The 18,937-nt window shown below is 41.7% G+C and overlaps 2 protein-coding genes across 2 annotated transcripts; both read right to left on the minus strand.

Moving 5' to 3' along the window:
- Nucleotides 1-166: 166 nt before the first annotated feature.
- Nucleotides 167-8,455, minus strand: LOC135260972 (vesicle-associated membrane protein-associated protein A-like). The gene is made up of 6 exons (XM_064346747.1): nt 8,255-8,455; nt 3,706-3,858; nt 3,122-3,225; nt 1,991-2,071; nt 1,553-1,720; nt 167-1,074 (listed from the first exon to the last, which is right to left on the minus strand). Exons 1-6 carry the CDS (start codon nt 8,310-8,312, stop codon nt 913-915), a joined length of 726 nt encoding a protein of 241 aa, XP_064202817.1. The 5' UTR covers nt 8,313-8,455; the 3' UTR covers nt 167-912.
- Nucleotides 8,456-10,805: 2,350 nt separating this feature from the next.
- LOC135260973 (ras-related protein Rab-31-like) lies at nt 10,806-18,347 on the minus strand. Its single transcript, XM_064346748.1, has 7 exons — nt 18,100-18,347; nt 17,532-17,611; nt 17,027-17,108; nt 15,827-15,898; nt 15,367-15,473; nt 14,591-14,700; nt 10,806-14,198 (listed from the first exon to the last, which is right to left on the minus strand). The coding sequence occupies exons 1-7, from the start codon at nt 18,133-18,135 to the stop codon at nt 14,101-14,103; spliced, it is 585 nt and encodes a 194-aa protein (XP_064202818.1). The 5' UTR covers nt 18,136-18,347; the 3' UTR covers nt 10,806-14,100.
- Nucleotides 18,348-18,937: the final 590 nt, after the last annotated feature.

The following is an 18,937-nucleotide window of genomic DNA, read 5'->3' on the forward strand; positions in this document are numbered from 1 at the left end:
TACCTTCTCATTTTTTCAGATTTTTCATGAATAAATCTCAATAAATGTCAAGTCAATTTTTTTTCTCTACTGTGTATAAATTATCCATGAAGTGTGGGCCTCAAAGCCACCACTGACAAAACACAAGACTGAAAGAAGAACATTTAAAAACGGCATCAATACAGTGTTAAAGATGCATTTTCTCTTTATTTCTTCAATGCGAAATACCATGGAACAGTACTGCAAGAATGGAGACCTTATTTTTAGTCAACATTTGCCTCACAAGGGATATACATCTGTGGCAGGAAAAGAGTAAAAACTTAAAGTATTTTTATTAATAATAACAATGATAATAATAATAATATGACATCTGTACTGGTGTCAGTAGGATAGGGAAAGAGAAAGAGGCACCTATTTCCTTGGCTGAACACAAATTCCCCATAGGTTTAAAATTTAGACAAACATACCATTTCAATGAGGCAATCCAGTGACAGCAAAAGCTTTTTTGTTTCCATTGGCAGTTTTTCCATTTTCGTAAAAAGGATTAAAATAAAATGTACAAGACACTTGACATTCCATTCCACTCCTAGTAAAACAACAGAGAGAAAGAGAATGATTCTTTTATTAACGAATTTCCATCGCTGTCTCCACACAGTACATGTCCTGGCCGGGGTGCATTTTCCTTGCTTCCCCCCCTCCCCCAGAACCCATCCCACCCCAAGACCAGGAAGCAACGAAAGGAGAGGTCTCGCTTTTTCTTCTTTTCTGTGTGTGCTAACCATGTGAGATTGATCGTTAAAGGCAATGCAGTGGACGCTGTGCACGGACGTGTTGACGGTGGGCCGCACTACCAATGATATGGCAGGTCAACGAAAAACACATTAGACTTCCACCAGGCCCGGAAACAGCGAGCGGGTCGCCGCGCTCCTCCGCCTACAAGATGAACTTCCCTAGGAAGAATCCGATGAAAATGGCGGCGATGACGACAAGCAGGGAAGGGAGGGACGCGGAGCTGTTTCCCACGCCCATGGGGACGCCTGTGTTTGAGACCACGTTCTCCGACCGCTGGGTCCTCCTCATCCGCAAACAGTCGTCCTAAGAGCAGGGCAGAGAGAACACTGCGGGTGAGAACATGGATCGAGCGTGGCCATAAACAATGTTGCAGTTGTAGGACATCGCATTCCTGGAACTTCCCCCGCTTGGGAACACTACAGGAGAAGCGTAGAGCAGCAGTTAAGGGAAGGACCTCTACCCAGAAGGCAATCTAACCAGGTAAACATTGATGTGTAAAATTTGGGTTAACCTGGATAAACACACCTTCCACACAAACGGCACAAGAAATATCATGTGCCAACTGCCAGCCCATATAGCGCCGCCTCCCCTTAGGAATCCAGGAAGAGGGCGCACTTGCATGCTCTCGTTTTTAAAGAATAACTGTTCCACTCAAGACCTGCGGTGAAGCGCATCCATTCCTGATGAGTGCTTGTGCCACTGCGCTGGCAGCCAATCAGTGCACTCCTGGTTAAGCACCAGACAGGAGGGCGGGGTTTGGGGTCGTGACCCCGACTCGCACCTTGAGTTGCCGGTTCTCTTCGGCCAGCCGCTCAGCCTCGGCCTGGAGCCTCTGCATCTCGCTGTCGTCCAGAGACTGGGCGCCGGGTTTGGGCGTGGCCGCCGGGCCGTCCCCTTTGGCCGCGTTGAGAACGGGGCCGGCTTTGCTGGACTCGGTCACCGCGTCGCCCTGCGGGGGTGAGGAAACGACGCAGGTAAAACACATTCCGCCTGGGGGAAAAAAACTAAACGCGCAGACGGACAAAAACCGAGAGCTAGTCAGAGTGGAAAAGTAGCGTTTGGCTCTCCTGGAGTGCAGTCTGCACCAGACCTGTGACCTCACGCCTAACTGCCTTTAACAGCCAGAACATTCTCACAGCACACGGGAGGCTCTGAGGTCATGCGCTGATGCTTTTATAGGAAGAGGCCCATGGCAGCGGGGCCCCGCTGCAGAACTCACCGGTTTATCGTTTTCGTTGGGCACCTCGAAGACACATCGCAGCTTGGAATCCATGAGGTCGTCAGGTTTAGCATCTTTCCACTGCCAGAGAAGAAAGAGGGCGGAGTCACTTATCTACATCAGCTTCTGACAGCAGGACTCCAACCAGAAACACAGACCTAAATGCACACACCCACCCTTTTACGTGCATGCACACTAGACCCGCTGGGATAGTGCTTCATACTTTTAAAAAATATGCATAAAACCCCTTGAAGAAATTACAATAATTTCAGACTTATCACAGGAAAATCCAAACCCACTAAATTAGATCTCATTTTTTAAGATTGACTCGGACAATGCACATTAATAACATTTCTGTAAAGGTGCCAGAATTAGCCTGGAAGGCTAATTTTCACCCGTATTTTAGTCAAAGCTGCCTTAGGATTTAAAATTCCACATAAGCTTATTCCAAATAATGAAAAATAGAGGAACATTCAACTGCAAATCTACCGACTCTGATGATGTGGGCTTTTGCTGCCCTCTACTGGATAAAGAGAGACAGTGGAATGTTTTTTTCAGGTGCAGGGCATCCATTTCTGTACTGTGTTCCTTCCAGCTGTGTGTTCATCTGATTGAACTAATAATAATAATAATCTTTATAATAATCTTTATTGTATAGCACTTTTCAAAAACAGAGTTACAAAGTGCTTTACACACATAAAAAGAAATAAAATAATACAAGATGTAGACAATGAACTAATGGTCATCTTTATGGTCCCCATTTAACCTCTCCCCCAGCATAGAAATGTGAGCAGATTTAAGACTGTGTGCCTGGAGCACAATGCTCTACAGCCTGACCACATGAGATGTAAACACACTGGAATATAGCTCCCTTATGATAGACTTAGCAAGTAGAACATAACAAGCATAGCTGCTTCATAGTCATACCCTAACATAACTATACCCCCACAGTTAACAGGCAAAAATGACCACACATTCAAATTTAATTGACACAGGCACAAAAATGGACTTTAATGAACTTTGCCCGATTACAAATTCCATCATATGATTTCTATATTTCAAAAGGATGCTTTTTTTAATTTCTTTTGACAACTGTAGTTAATTTCTTTAAAAAACCGAAGAAAATCTTACCACTGCTTCGTTGTCTGTAGCACCAGAAGGTGCAAAAATGGATTGAACCATAAATTTGTGTTTGCTTTTCTCATTGGGATCGTATTCGAACGGCTGTAGCATCACTGGAAACAATTAGACAAACGTAGACACATCAGAGCAGAAGCAGATAAACGGTAACTACTGAAGTACTGTGAGTGCCTGGTCATCCATTTAGCCAGTCTGACAGAACAGTACATGGACTTCAAAATTCAAACTGAGCAGGTGCAAATTTAACATGAACTGTCATTGATTCATTATATTGATTTCATATCTGATACAGAAAAAAGTGCAAGGCGAGCCAGGTTGAGACTTGAAATTGTGCTTCCCCCCCGATCTTCTCCCCAGTTTGGAAAACCAATTTGTCCAGGCTACAGACACCCACAGCCCCTAAGACAGCTAAATAAAGAAACAGACGTATTTGCTGGCTATTGTCATGAAAACTGCAGTAAAAGTACAATTTTTCCAAATGTAACGTTTTAACTTCTTAAGAGAAATTCCTTCCTTCCTATTCACCCGTCAGTGTTACAGACAGATGTGGCGTGGCGTGCCGGTTGGCTTCGTACCGGAAATGATGACGGTGGCTCCGGGTTCGATGAGGCCACTGTTGGGCCGCACGCAGTACCTGCGCGGGGCCGTCGTCTTCACTTTGAAACATACCGGTCTTTCCGAGGGGTTCTTCAGCTTCAGGTTTGTGGTGACGACGTCCGTGAAGGGGCCTGCAGGGGAAGGGGGCAGAACAGAGGGGTCACGGGGGAGCGCTCACAGAACAGAAAACAGGCCTCTCACCCGGAAATCAGAGTCACACACTGAGCCAGTCAGGCAGGGGTGGGCCATCCAATGGACCAGCTGCTGTAGCTCATTCATACAGCTGAGCGCAATGGGAAACCTACTCATACATTGTCTTCAGCGCCATCCGTTATGCACTTTGCTTGTGGGGATACAGACACGGCTATATGTACGGCTCTGTCACGCTTGAGACAAATGGACACCAATCACTCACTTCCTTTGCAAATGGATAATTGACGACCAGTGCATTTGTTCCGAATGGGCCACATGACTGACGTTTGATACGCTGGTGAACTGACACCTGTCATTTGGACTAAAGCTGATGAACAGCATTGGTGTGAATTACCGCATACAGAATGAAATGAAACAAAGGGAAGTATTCTTACTGGATCGGAGTGAACGTTCAGAATATATATTTACTCTGTATCTGCACCTACCAGGGCTGACTCAATGCAAAGGCTTTGCAGTACACTTTTATTTTGCATAGTGGAGCAAGTCTAAAACCACCGGCAGGGACAGAGGCTGCTGAGCGGGTCTGTCACGGCTTTGGCCACCTCCACCACCGTCACAGTCACGGTCATGCAAAGCGTTTCAGGAAGCAGGCCGAGGGAGACAGGAAGCGGCTTGACCAGCGGTTACACCACGATGACCCCAGAATGACTTCAGTGAGAAAGAACTGGAGCCGGTGTGCATGTCCGGCACGGAGCAGGAACAGACGGCGCAGCAGAGACAGATGTTCAGATGTTCCTATGAGCCAGAACACTGACAGAAGGAGCCTCGGTCAGAGGGTGAGCTCCAGGTCGCCTGGCGACGGCACAGAGGCACGTCCATCATTTGATATACAAATGCACACCGCGGTACTCCTGAGCTGAGACTAACTAATGCGACTGCCAATGGAACTGCAGCTCTTCCTGTATGCTAGAAAAAGGTCTACATTTGCTCTCACTTTCCCATACCAAGCTGAACAACAGCACTGAATGATTTAGTTTAACACAGGGGTCGTTTAAAAATGCTGATGAAATGTTCTGTTCATGGTCAAACCTCTGAATTCTGATCCCAGCAATGGGGTGACTGTAATGCACACACACAAATCATTTGGACAGAAAGGTAGCCAAATAATATATGGTGAAACTAGTAAAGGCAGGTAGCTAGCTACCTAGCATTACTAGTGTCTCCATATTTTATTTGGCTACATTTCTGTCCAAATCATTTGGACAGGTAAGTGTTTCAACGTGAAACACTGCTTCTAGGAAATGATCTTAACCCCCAACACGGTAACCTAAATTAAGCAGTTCACTAAACCCTAAAAACAGAGCATTATTTTCACCTCAATAGCAGCACTTAGGAGTTGCCTGTGATTATCCTTAAAATCCGCTACAAGTATGCTGAAATCATACAGGTGCTTAGCAGCTGAAGCCAATGCTGGTATGGTGCCAGACATTGCCACACCGTCACTTCTGTATGCACCTATGAGCTCATGCTTTTCTGTACATTTCATATGTCCAGAAATGCTCAATGGAGACACTAACTTTTGGGGCAAAAGAAGCTCATGAGAAGGGCTACCATTAGCAAATAAAGAATGGGCATTCAACAGCGGGATGTTACAGCGGCAGTTTCCACCAAACTGTTTCCTGTAGAATTCCCAAAAATAATTCAAGATAGAGCTGTGAAAGGAAGCAGGTACAAAGACACAAAGCAGAGAAGGACTGTTTGTCAGAAGCACCAAAATACAAGCTTATTAAACTCTAGCCGTAAAACAAGGGCTTTATTTGTGCAGACGTCGATTAAGTGGGCCCTTACGGCTCAGGCTTCTGGGCCACAACCTGAAGTGGCGACGCACACCACCTCTCCCCGAATTTAAAAACCCGCCTGACATGTCAGCCCCCGCTCACACAGAAGATCAGCTCACGCTGTGTAGCTGGTGCGCTACCTTAATGGCAGACTACTGCAGTACGGTCCACGTCATCAAACCTGCCCTGACACGACGTCCCGGTAATTGCTCATCGTAACTCTGGGCCTACCCTAACAAAGATTGAATATTAACTAAACTCCACAGCAAAGCGTGAGAGACATCTGGGAAAACAAAAGAGTGCAGTGTTAACAGGCAGGGCCATATGAAAAATGCCTGCTTAGTAGTACATCCACTACCCAGCAGAGAACAAAAAGACAATGTGGCACACAAAGACACACCAGTTTTAGCAGAAAACACCCCGGGCTGTGCTCCATAGCCATGCATTCTGAGAAAACAACAGATGACAGCCTGGCGTTCACTGGCAGCTTGCATAACAGCACCGCAGGGTGAATATTTACATGTACCCCATCATCCCTAACTATAACACCCATGACGAATGACCAACGTTGGTTCCCAGGGTGTACAGTAGAGAGTAGATGAGAAGCTAAAATGAAAAGGACACAGGCTCACAATAAACGCAACAAACATGTTCTTAAGTTTCATTCAGATATGACCGTTGCAAAATCTATAGTTACTTTAAACCATTTCACATTGGTACACCTCTGGTTCCCAGCCAAAGCTCAAACAAATGCAGATCATGTGAAGTCTTTTAACTTGTTTATCGTTCGAATATGAATGCTACACACACACACAACCCTGACAATATTCACCGATTCTGCCTATGGTTCATAGAATTCTGCATAACCCAATCACTTAAGAATCAAGCGGCAAATGCTGAGATAACAGAACCAGTAGTAACTTGGGTAATAGGTAATTGGGCAATGCCCTAGCATTGTCACATGCACTACAAACTGCCAAGCTGCAAAAGGAAATCTGCAGAATGACATAATAGCCTAATCACAGCAGCACTAAACTCTACCCCAGATATATAGGGCTGCTAAGAATGCAGCCTATACAGATTCCTCCCTTACACACACTGTACAAAAACGTCTTTGAGAGGCTAAAACAATAAGCAAAGTTCAGCTGCAGTCTAGCTGTTGATTAATGAGTACAGGGGCATCACGAGGGAGACTCCATTGCTGTTACTAGACTGGATGTACAAAACCGAAAGTCTAAAGACTTCCTGTACGTCAGTCCTCTAACATCATTCAAATTAAGCAGACTATGAAACCATTCTCTGCCATTTCCCAAACAGGTGTAATGCAATCAGGTGAGCTGCTACTGAACACGATTTGATTCTGGAATTTAAACACCCACAAACTAAATAAAGCACAGAAATTAGTGCAGAGACCCGCCATTGACAGTTCCACCGTCCTTACTTAATCTAACATTTGGGCACAATCAACACAATGATGAAGGGCACAATTTTCTAACAAGTTTAACAATTTTCTGGCACCATAACAGCATTTGCTTTGTGGATAAACGTTCCTTTCCCGATTTCTTCTTCTTTCACTTGTATTCTGTCACTCAAACCATTCGACTGCACAACAACCACATCCCAATAACTGAAAACTAGCATAGGCTACGCATTATAACTGATCGTGTGTTTTAAGTTGACAAAGAAATGTTGCAGAGCGACATTAGCGTTACAAAATAGCCAGCATACCACATGAAAACGTATCAGCAGAGATCAGATACCTTTCTGCTCTGGTGTATCCTCGCAAACGTTAATGCCCACACTTTATTAATTATTAGGAACACAACAAATAAACTTTCTGGACCCATGTCCAGCAATGCTTTAATACAGACTGGAAGCTTTTAACTGGGTTTTGTTTTCTAGTTAACCACACAATACCAGTAATGCTCAAGGCTAGCAAGATAAAAGTTGGAGTTCGCTAATGTTAGTTAGCAATATGGTTCCGGTACAGAAATGAAAGTAAACTCTTATCGGTTATGAGTCTCGGCATACGATAACACAACTGGTCTGCAAACTAGAAAGAGAGACCGTCAGTTTCTGGAGGATAATGCTGACTAGCTAGGTGCATTAAGCTAGCTGGTTGCCAAGCCAAGATACCGCTTAGGAAAGATAGCAAAGGTTTACCCAGACAGGGAACTATCTGGGTATTTTTTGAGCGGACAAGTCTGATAAAGGTCTACACGCACCTCCAAAAACAAATAAAAGCCGTTTGTATCTTCAGAACTAGGAGGCAGCCTTTTTATCCCATGAGTCAGTATGAACAGGTACGGCAAGAGAAACTCTGCCGCCGCTTCAATCTCGCAGCTAAACAGTGATCTTGCACAGCCGGGGTGCAGGGGATCCGCAGCGGCCCGGGAGCCTCGCGCTTTCCCGCAAAATGGCGGCGGAGATTTACGCGCTGCGAGCGGAGGGGGAGTGAAATTATCTCCGGCCCGGGACCATGCAGTGCGGCCGTGAATGTGCGCTTTCCGCGCCGACAGCAACGGCGTTGCCTTACCTTTAAATTTGAGGTCGCTTGGTGGATCAAGAATGAGTATCTGCTCCAATTTGGACATTTTTGCTTAGAAAGTGTTGGCGATGGCGGTACCAAGGAGCGCTGCGTGTGTAAAAAATAAAAAATAAAAAATGAACGCAGCACTGAGTCACTGCGCGCTGGGGACTAGCACACGGGTACAGTCACGGGGACGCGCATTTATTGCGCGCGTCAACATGAAAGGCACGGCTCAATTAAATTGCCCAGGAAATTGTTTCCCGTAACACGCAGTTAAGAAAATAATAACCAAATATTTACTAATCTTGAAATAGGCGTTACAAACAGCGACTACGCAAAATAGGCTATTTCACTTTGCACTTAAATTTCATCTATTAAATGCAGAGATATAGCCTACTAGTAACTGTAACTGCTAATGTTCAGCAGACGAAGTTTTGTGGACTGTGATGCTGATAATCTGTTTCTGTACATTTAACAGAAGTAGGCTATATGGTCCCCAACTTACTACAATAAAAAAGTTCAGTGTTCTATAAGCAAAATTCTGAAACGTGTAAATTGTGTCCTATGCGGGCACTGGATCAAAAATAATAACAGGCGGAGACAGAATCTAATTGAAGAACTAATGAGATTTATTTAACTTCGCTTTCACTAAGTCTGAGACCTGACCATTGAGATTAGGAGCGCGATACAGAAAGGGAGAGGGTGTGTCCCCCCTCGTTTTCTTATACTCTGGCGTGACCTCCTCATCACCCAGAAGCTCGTGGGACATGTAGTGCAGTAGTTCCACCCCTGCCAATATCTTTATATTGCGCTCTTACTAACAATACACATTTTCAATACACAACATAAATCAATCAATAATATGGCCAATATAATGTGAGCCCTGTATGTGGTCTGCAGTTCTGCGCGATCCTCAAGGAAGTAAATCCGTATGTGAGGTGAGGGGTGTGAGTCATCACAGTTACCAAAACCCTGCTGTACAGGGGTCAAAGACTGTGTGGAATGCGCCAGGCTATCAATCTCATTAGTGCTATTCTCAGCTTTTCAGAAGGTCACACCTGTATAGGCTGTTAACTTGCTAAACGCTAAACTAAAGTGACAATCCATATTGAACTGAAGAACAACAGTAACGAGGAACTGCTTCTCTTCAGCAAATGATGAATGACCGTCTGTGACTACATGTGACTGCATATGGTAAAAAGAAAAAAAATGTAATAGACGTGTCTCAAAATGACAAATATCTTTCTAGATTATGTAAAAATACAATAGAGCCTCTAATCCAATTATCTAGGGTCCAATTATCACGAATCACCCGCATTTTGTTTATACAGCACATTTTGAAAAAGATTTGTGACAATATGCTTCACAGTTTACCCAGGCCTAAACCCTCACAGAGCAAGCCTGAGGAAAAAGTGGCAAGGGAAAACTTGAAGACACGCAGGAAGACACCTCAGAAGGAACCAGACTCAGTAGAGGGAGTTAATTCTTTTCTGGTCAACCCCAGGGGGCATGGGCTCACAAATACAAAGTCAGACAGTTTTGGTCAGGATGCATGGAGCATCTGAAGCTGGGTTGGCAGGCTGGAGTGGTGGACATACCGTAGCAGGGGACGGATAGCAGGCTTCGGGTGATTTTGGAAAGAGGGCATTGGTGAGAGTGGGAAACAAAAAAAAAAGGAATATGCAAAGAGCTGTCTTAGAAAACAGAGATTCAAAGAGCAGAGTGGGCTACATATAACTCAGCCAGGGGTTTACAATGGCAGCAGAAATACTTGCTCAGTGACAGAGAACCCACACAGGCATGAGAAAGCAAGAAACATACCCACCTCCAAAGATCCAGCCTGTGAAAAGGGGTCACAATACCCAAATGTAGAGAGGTGACAGTGAGTAAAGTTTGTCATTCAGAATACACTATGTCTGCACGCTTCTCCAGCTCTGTATCTAGACTACAACAGATTATAAACTTACTTGAAAAGGGGTATTTTTAACCTGGATTTAAATATTTACAGTACGTATTCAAGAAAAGTAGGTTGTATTGAGAAGCAAGGTTTAATAAATGAGCCAGCAGGTGGGGCTAAAGTGTGGTTTTGCCTCAAATTATCTTGCTCTATGGTTTCTTACTGCAATTCTTGTCACAATTATAATACAAAATTGCATATTTGTTCTTGCTACCATTTATGTTAAATGCATATCAACTAAAAACTTTTTTTTATATGGATTGAAGTATTTATGTACTCCTGGTAGTGCACCATGTGCTTAGCCAGTGAGTAGGCCACACATCGAACATCAAAACCTCAAGGTGAAAACTTAAGTTGTGTAATTATGATAACATGTTTGTGGATTAGTGACATGATATTGTTTATGTGTTGGTTCCATAACACGTGATGGATCTGAATTCGAATGCTGAGTTTAGTTGGCAAATGAAATATAATGTGGGGACGTGAAGGAAGTATAATTCCTAAAAGCACTAAAAATCTGTGTTCATGTGGTGATGTGTATTTGTAGCGCCAATGATAGCCTGAAAAAGCAACGGGAAACATCATGAAAAGACACCAATATGTAGAAATACTACCAGTTTATTACCACAAAGATTAATATAAAATGTTAACCTTGTCCGGAAATATTACAAAAAAGGGATTAATGTGACTAACGTGCAAGTTAAAACCTATCAATTGCTGTTTTTCTGACTGAAACACACGTGGCACCAGTCCACCAGAGTGTCTACAGCAGTCATTTTTTTATTGGTTTTCATGTCTAAAAAAAGACATTATCAGGACATGATGAGTAAGTACAACAAAACAATTATTATCTTAAAATATTAATCCAATTCCATTCCACTTTCAGATTAAAATACTTTTCTATACTTTATACATTTTATTATGAATACATTTTCAATATATTTGTCATATCTTAAGTCATGCAAACCCTCAATGGCATTTCAAACAATTCCAATATACACTGCTATCTGGGTTTCCACAAAGATGAAGGGAATAGAGAGAGTTGTCTGGTAATCTGAAAAGCAGTAAATGCATAAAAACCATGTACTCTAAATGTATCCCAAGGGCTTGTTCAACCGGTGTGTTTACAAATGAGCACTGAGCTTCAAAGGCCTTATGTGTGGGGAGTAATTTTGCCAACAGAATCAATACAAAAAGGAGGCTGAAGCACCCCACCGGCAGCCAAATGGCAGAAGCTGATGTGTGTGTATCCGGTTCGACTTCAAGGCGGTAAGTCAAGTCCAGGCCTTTCTATTAAGAAGTCTCCACTCCTTGATTTAGTCTGTTCTTAACCAGAACACAAATGAGTTAACAAATCCCACAAGTGGGCAGAGCAGTGTTTCACACTCCCTTTACTAGATGATTAAGACAACAGTGTGGTGATAGTATCTGATTTACCCTTTTATGAATCAGCTTAATCACAAACACACTGGTGACATTGGCAGTTTTTGATTTCTCTTTCACTTTACATGAATGAGATCATTGAAACTATACAGGCATGGCAGCACTGGCTTTGCTTATTGTCACTTTGGAACTGCTTACATTTCCATTCAAAAAATAATGTAACAGCAAAAATAAATGGCTGTATGGAATATTGTAACATATGTATAAGCAAGAGATATATTGGATGAATAATGTATGAATGTAAAGCATAGATCCAAAATGAGTAGCAAAAACCATAAATTATCTCAGACCAGTGGCTATAAGGCACAATTAATCATATATAAGAAGGACTAAAACATTGAATGATTCACAAATGTGTGTGTATGAGGGCATAACGAATCCCAAATGTATCTGTAAGAACACTGTGGGGAATTATTATCAACAAGTTGCATCTAATGTCTTCTGAGAGTAAAGTGCCTTTGTTTTGTTTCCTATATTCACAACAAATACTGCCATGGGACCCAATCCTTCAACACTAGACATTCATAACACAGCTTCGGAACAATCTATCAGCATACTGGCAGTGGGTTTTTGTCCTGCATTATGGATGCCTGCCAGCAGGTGGCCATCTTTATTCTGACTGCCATTATTTTTCACAGATACACATGCCAAAAAAATACTACAAGAATGCACAACTAACATTACTGAAGTCCCACTTTTAAGGAGGGAACTTGGCTAAGCTAACAAGCATACTCTGTAAATTGTAAGAGAAAACAAAGGCCATCTGGCCTGCAAAATATTTTCCCACTTAACCAGGGAAAGGCACATACATGCAAGGCACATGATACAGCATGAATTATACATGTACTGTATATACATGATGTAAGTTTGACATCACTTAAGTTCCACTAACAAAATTTAATTTACAGAAAAGTCCTGTTTGTGAATTACTGCAGCTCCTGAAAACACACAAACACACATACACACAAACATATAAACTATGATTTGTAATCTGTATTTCCATGATCTCACAATACCAGTGCCAACAGTTAACCCCTGACTCGTAGACTGTTTAACATGAATACAGGACAAACCAGTGAAAAGTGTCGGTTTGATTAGTTTCAACATGTGACTAAGGTGTATTACAGATACAACAGCACTTTCTTTCTCGTTGAGTTTAAAAAGAAAAAGGGGACAATTAAAGACAAAGCACTTAAAAGGCTGGCCAATAACTACTCTGCATGAATACATATCTCTGAGCATAGGGATAAATCAGATATTGTAACAGTTTTTCATCTGTTTTGAACCACAAATATTTTATACTATGCAAAGAACACTTTTGTAACAGTAAAATCGAATGGAAAATATTTTTGTAGTACACTTCCCCGCAACGTGGTTTATTGTGTTATTAATAGAATTTAAAAAGCGGACAATGTGTGGAAAAGAACAAGAAGACCTTTCCTGTGATGTGCCATAGGGATTATAACAGGAGTAGGGAAGATCTTGGTCATTTAAATTCTGCTCTTACAGCAAATGCTTCTGGTTACTCATAAAGATAAGAACTGGCAGTTCTGACTACTGTGTACTATCAAGGTGATCCTGCAGACAATCTGCAAACAAACTCAGGGCCCAGTTCAGTTTGGTGAGATTCCTGACTGCAAGGGTCAATTCAGAATAAATCAGTGAAACTAAGCCTCAGACCAGAAGTATTTTGTTTTGTGCTATGACTGGCCAACTGCTATGGTCCTTCACTGGTACCTTCTGAAAGGACATAAAATGCTAAAAATCCACAGATCTCCAAACCAGAGATCTTCACAGGTCCACCAAGAGTTGAGGACAAAGAACAAAACTTATACCTGAAAGAAGATCCACACTTATACCTGAAAAAGGTCACACTTGGGTACCAATGCTTCATCTACCATACTTATGAAAAGAATCAATTCTGATTTCACATTTACATAATATCACCAATAATTATTTATAGTATAACAGTATTTGTTATTGATGTTAAACTGTGATGCACATAAAGAGGGTAAGGTACAATACAAGGCTATGTATCATGGTGCAAAGACCTCCATGTGCATGGATATGCTTTTAGGTTTATTTATTCTATCTAAGGAATGTTTGGATGTAGTACTGCTAGGTTCCAGTGTAGGCTGGATGTAATCATTTGCACATTAAACAGCAGCCAGGTGAGTTCTGAGGTCACGTTTCTTACATTTCAAGCTGAATTGACTCTTGTGATAGACTGCCGCTCTACTTTCAGCCCCTATGAAGTGCTGTGTCTTGCATTGGTGGGAAACTCTACCATCTTGATTCTTTGATCCTGGGTTTACCCAGTTGGGACTCACTCTTTCTCACCCCACAGGGGGGTACGCCGGCAGGCTGTGTAAGCGCACGCTGGTCAAACCGGAACATGCTGAGGTCTGAGTCGTCCCGTGTGGCCTGCAAACCTTCCCCTGTGCACCCCTCACTAGCAGCACCTCCTACTGGAGGGAGGCGGCTGTCGGGTCAGTTTGAAGGTCTCTGGTGCGTCCACGTCCTGGGGATCCAAAGGCGGAATCTGCCGACCTGAATCCAAATTAAGGCACAAACATTTTATCAGCGGACGCAAAATGGATACAAAGGTAAGGTCCTAAAAGCACCGTACTGACAGGCCACAGGAATGCAAACAAACGGCAGAGATTTTTTTGTTGTGCCATAACCAGCTATTTGTGTTCAAACTGAAAATAAGGCAACAGTAGTTTATATCCTGAAAGGATTACTACAGAAGTTCAACCAAGAAGGATACTTATGTCATATTTTTTTCTTGAAGAATCAGACAAGGGAGAAGTTAATTTATGAAAAATAAAGTGACCTTGTAAAAGAAAGCATATCTTATCTTATAGTTAACACACATGTTAAAAAAAACAACATACCTGGTACAAATATTATCAGTGAAGAAAATAAGAGAAAACACTCACTGATTTTCTGAAAGAGTTCCTCCACATTGACTGCATTCTTTGCACTGGTTTCGATGAAAATGGCTGCAATAGACTCCGCAAATTCCTTGGCTTCCTTCATTGGAACTTCCCTGCGAGGACAGAATGAGGCATGATATGAAGGCCTGATGCCCACCCAACACTCACAATGCTGCCACATTTTCATACTAATGTTTCATATGAGAGCAAATAGGCTTTTAAGACGTGGAGACTTAAAAGAAGCACATACTCCAAACGTGTGAAGATTTCAGTGGATATTTGAGTAACTTAGATACAATATTATGGTATCTGCAAATCAGAGTGCTTTAATAAGTTAAGTGGCACGGTTAAAGGGAAATTGTCTCTTCTAGTTCCCCTGAATGTTTTGTTATTGCATCACAGGCCTTGGACTCTCTTACATGTCAGCTATACCCCAGGGTTCTCCCCCCCTCACAGACTCTGACCCAGGCAAAAATCAATATTAGAGCCTGTATAATGTGTATGAAACAAGCAGCCCACTAACTATATTCAAAGATGGGAAAAATATAATGAAAGCAGTGACTCGTATATAAATGCCTGTTATTCAGATCTCACCAATCAGGGATACTAAATTAGTTCATGTTTGGGTGTAAAAAATTCTATATGTCTTTTCAACTTAAAATGTATGGATTGGAAGCACTATACAGTACGTGTGTCTAACTGTTGCCACATAGCCTGTCCTACAGATGCTGTGAGGGGGAGAATGGTTATATTCACATAATCTGAGGTTAACAGCATACCTGATGTCCCCCAGGTCATTCTTGTTCCCTGCTATGGCCACCACAATGTCCTCAGGGCCATGGTCTTTTAGTTCCTTCACCCATTTCTTGAGGGTCTGGAAAGAGTCCTGTGAGATACAGAAGCAGGTCAAAGCACAGGCCTCAGTCCCAGAATAGCAGGTTTCAATGGATTATGTGGATCATGGTTAACTCTGATTTAGGTGGAGTACTGTGCACTGTGAGTAACAATCTAAAGCAGATTGACAGATAACTATTGTTATCATTGTTTTTGTTGCCATTATACATAGTACACGGTAAGTACACAGTAAAGTCTAGTAAGGCTGCTATTGAAAACATAATAATAATACAGCAGATTTATGGCTCAAAAATACTACAACTTCATTCGCTTTATTTAGGATCTACTGCACCTAATGTGACTGTAATCTTTCATAGTTCTCTTCCGCCCATTCGATTACTGTACCAGTTTGGTGATGTCATAAACAATGACAGCGGCAGCCGATCCCCGGTAGTACATCGGGGCCAATGAATGAAACTGAAAGGCAATGACAAATTCAATTGTGAGAAATCATAAACAATGATGTGTCAGTGTGTCAGCAGATGTCAGCAGGCATTGCCAGCCAGAGTCAAGAGAGGCTTAATAAGTAAAAATTTGACACACTGGACTTTCATTTTAAGTAGTCATCATCTAAACAGATCATATGATACCAAGTACTTTGCTTTGATACAAGTTTTACTTCAGAGTATCATTATCCCACAGAATACTTTTACAAAAAACTACCCAACCCTGAGTCATAATAGCTGTTCCCAGGAAATTCAGTTCAGTAGCTTATGTTTATGAGCTGCGTGAGCCTGTACTGTAAGTAAAGTCATATTTGGGAGTAATGTTTGCAAGTAGAGTACATCTACGAGTAGAATATGTTTATGAGCAGAGTAGACTATGGTTCAGTCAGCTCGACTTCTGGCTCAATCAGTTGTATTCATTACAAGTTTAACACTACTGACAGGAAATGTTATTTTAACCTGAGAATAAGGAAGACTGTCATGCTGCAGTGATCTCTGACAAAACTCAAGACAGCCACAATTTTCAGAAACTAGAAACTTGGTGATGTATAGCTAAACTGTTTCTTGATGGTAAATGATACACAGATGAAGCAAAATTTATTTCACTGTTATATTTTTAAAAATACATTTTTATATATCTATGATTATAAAAATGTAGATTCACTGCTGTAAAAACAGTGTTTCTAAAACAGTTTCTAAGCAGTTTCTAAGCACACTTCAAAAAAAACTCAAGTCAAGCATAATTTCTGTTATTTTTTCCTCTCCACAATTCCACCCGGTCTTATGATTCACCGCCAAATAATTTGACACACTTCACCTGGGCCCACGCCAGATAGAGGCAGCAATGTCTGAAAGGCCTCAGCCTTTTCTTTCTGAGTCCAGCCCATGGACCTCACATCACACCATTTTTCAGAGAAACAACTGGGCTACATGAGAGTTCACTCAAGGCAACACAAAATTCCACCGCAGCGAGAAGCTGTTCAGGGAGTCCCATAGGCACTGGCCAACAATGGTTAGAAACCTGCAAACTGCCCCTCACGCCAAATGAAAATGCCTCTGGTCCATATGCAGGTCCTTAAAAAGTTCACCTCACACCTACCCGTTCTTGTCCCGCTGTGTCCCAAATCAAGAATTTGTGTAGTTCATTTCCACAGGGGACGGTCTTTGTCAAAAATGATGCACTGCAAATCAGAGACAAAAACCAAACAAGAGTAATGACCAACATCCCCAAACATATTAACATCCTTTGGTTCCTGAGATGTTTATGTGACTTAACAACGAATGCCAAGCTTATCTTTGATATCTGTAATGGTCGTAACTGTAGGTTTCCTTAAAAAAAATTTTTTTTAAAAACGGTATCTCATGACAGAAGCACAACCCTAATAAGCTTCTTGGCCCTCTCACGTAGCAACTGCCACAACCTGTGTTAACAAATCGGAATACTATAAGTATATATAAGTAATTGCGAGTTGGATATATATTTGTTTTCGTTACATTGTCATTTGACAAGTTTTTAAGCTATTTGGTCTAGCTCACTACACTGTAAGAGATTATTATTATGCATTATTACAGCATTATCATGACTTATTTTCAACGTTTCTTACCCTATTGTTGGGCTTATGTTGTGGTCGAAATGGTCCTGTACAAAACGACACACAATACTGGACTTCCCCACTCCCGTATCCTTGAAAGAGGAATATTTAAAAAAATATTGCAGTGTGGTCAGAAATAACAGAGCTGTCAACACCGTAGAATGTTTAATAAACTGACAGGGCAACATCAGCAAAGGAAGCAAATAACACCTCGCATGTTAGAAGTCATTGTTAAATTAAAGAATTTAAATAGACGTCGCATTTTATCGCGTAATATCATTTTAAATCACCGGGAACAAGTGAAATCGAACGTCTGCACCGTTTCGTAACCGAGTAAACAGCAGCAGTTCACAAAACTGGGCAAAATAGGAGCGTTTGTCTGTGATCAAACAACGTAAAACGAATAGCACGAATGATAAAGATACATGCAAAATCAAGTCTAGCAGGCGTATTTTGATACTATGAAGACAGTTTCGCTATTATTATTATTATTTTTTAATGTGTGAATTGTCTCCCAATGTTACCGGGTTGCAGAGTTATACGCCGTAAAGAATCTTATTTTTTCAACTTTTTCACTTACCCCAAGAAGACAGACTTTCAATTCCCTTATAGCCATGGTTTCTAAGACTACGACGATTTCTGCATTATTCTACCGTTCACTGTTGTAACTTTCTGCCCATGCCTTTTCTTTTGTTAACAGCGCTTTTCTTTGATAAAAGAAATCCTACCCAAGGCCAGCTACATCATCTTTCCCAAATCTAACGGAAACCAGAAGCGCTGTCAGTCACGTGATTGTCGTGCCGCTCCTCGCCACTTGTTGATTTGAAACTATGGATTATCATGGGAATAGGGAACAAATTTCAGAACACGTATTGCTGTTTTCTTATCAGTAAACATCCAAAAGAAAGAATAAGCATGTTTTACACAGAGGGACGGAGGGAGGTAGTGGAATAAGCTTCCTGGGAAATCAATCCAATAACGTCATCTTTACGCATGTGGCCGCTGCAATACAGCACTATTTCTGGTTATAACACATTACAACTACACTCTATTTATCATCGACTACAATTCAGTGGCATGTGATTATTAGTTAGAGTTTTTTACACCATAAAAATGTGGTAGAGTTCGTACAACATCGTCTTCTTGCCTTTGTTAACACAGTAATACTGGTGTATGTAATTAAGTCTGGAATGGCATATTTTGCTAAGGTTATGTTATGGGAGAGCGGAAGATACAAACACAGCTTCATCTTTTTTGTTATTCATATCTACCAGTAGGGGGAGCTACCTATTTGTTTTGTATAACCAAGAGGCAAAACAAAAGGATTACAAAATCACAAGGCAGTAGCAGACTATTGAATTATGTGGCTGACGGACAGCCTAGATCTAAATTCTGCCATCAACTCCAATTAAACAATG

Source organism: Anguilla rostrata, chromosome 8 (genome assembly GCF_018555375.3).
Source record: "Anguilla rostrata isolate EN2019 chromosome 8, ASM1855537v3, whole genome shotgun sequence".
In the NCBI taxonomy this organism is placed as follows: Eukaryota; Metazoa; Chordata; class Actinopteri; order Anguilliformes; family Anguillidae; genus Anguilla; species Anguilla rostrata.

Excerpts from the sequence above, each read along its gene's own strand:
- LOC135260972 (XM_064346747.1), bottom strand. The coding sequence starts at position 8,312 with ATGTCCAAATTGGAGCAGATACTCATTCTTGATCCACCAAGCGACCTC. Across the intron at positions 3,226-3,705 it reads AGCCACCGTCATCATTTCCG|TGATGCTACAGCCGTTCGAA; the intron begins GTACGAAGCCAA and ends AATTGTTTCCAG. Across the intron at positions 2,072-3,121 it reads CTACAGACAACGAAGCAGTG|TGGAAAGATGCTAAACCTGA; the intron begins GTAAGATTTTCT and ends CTTCTCTGGCAG.
- LOC135260973 (XM_064346748.1), bottom strand. The coding sequence starts at position 18,135 with ATGGCTATAAGGGAATTGAAAGTCTGTCTTCTTGGG. Across the intron at positions 17,109-17,531 it reads AACATAAGCCCAACAATAGG|TGCATCATTTTTGACAAAGA; the intron begins GTAAGAAACGTT and ends TCTGATTTGCAG. Across the intron at positions 15,899-17,026 it reads ACACAGCGGGACAAGAACGG|TTTCATTCATTGGCCCCGAT; the intron begins GTAGGTGTGAGG and ends ATTGCCTTTCAG.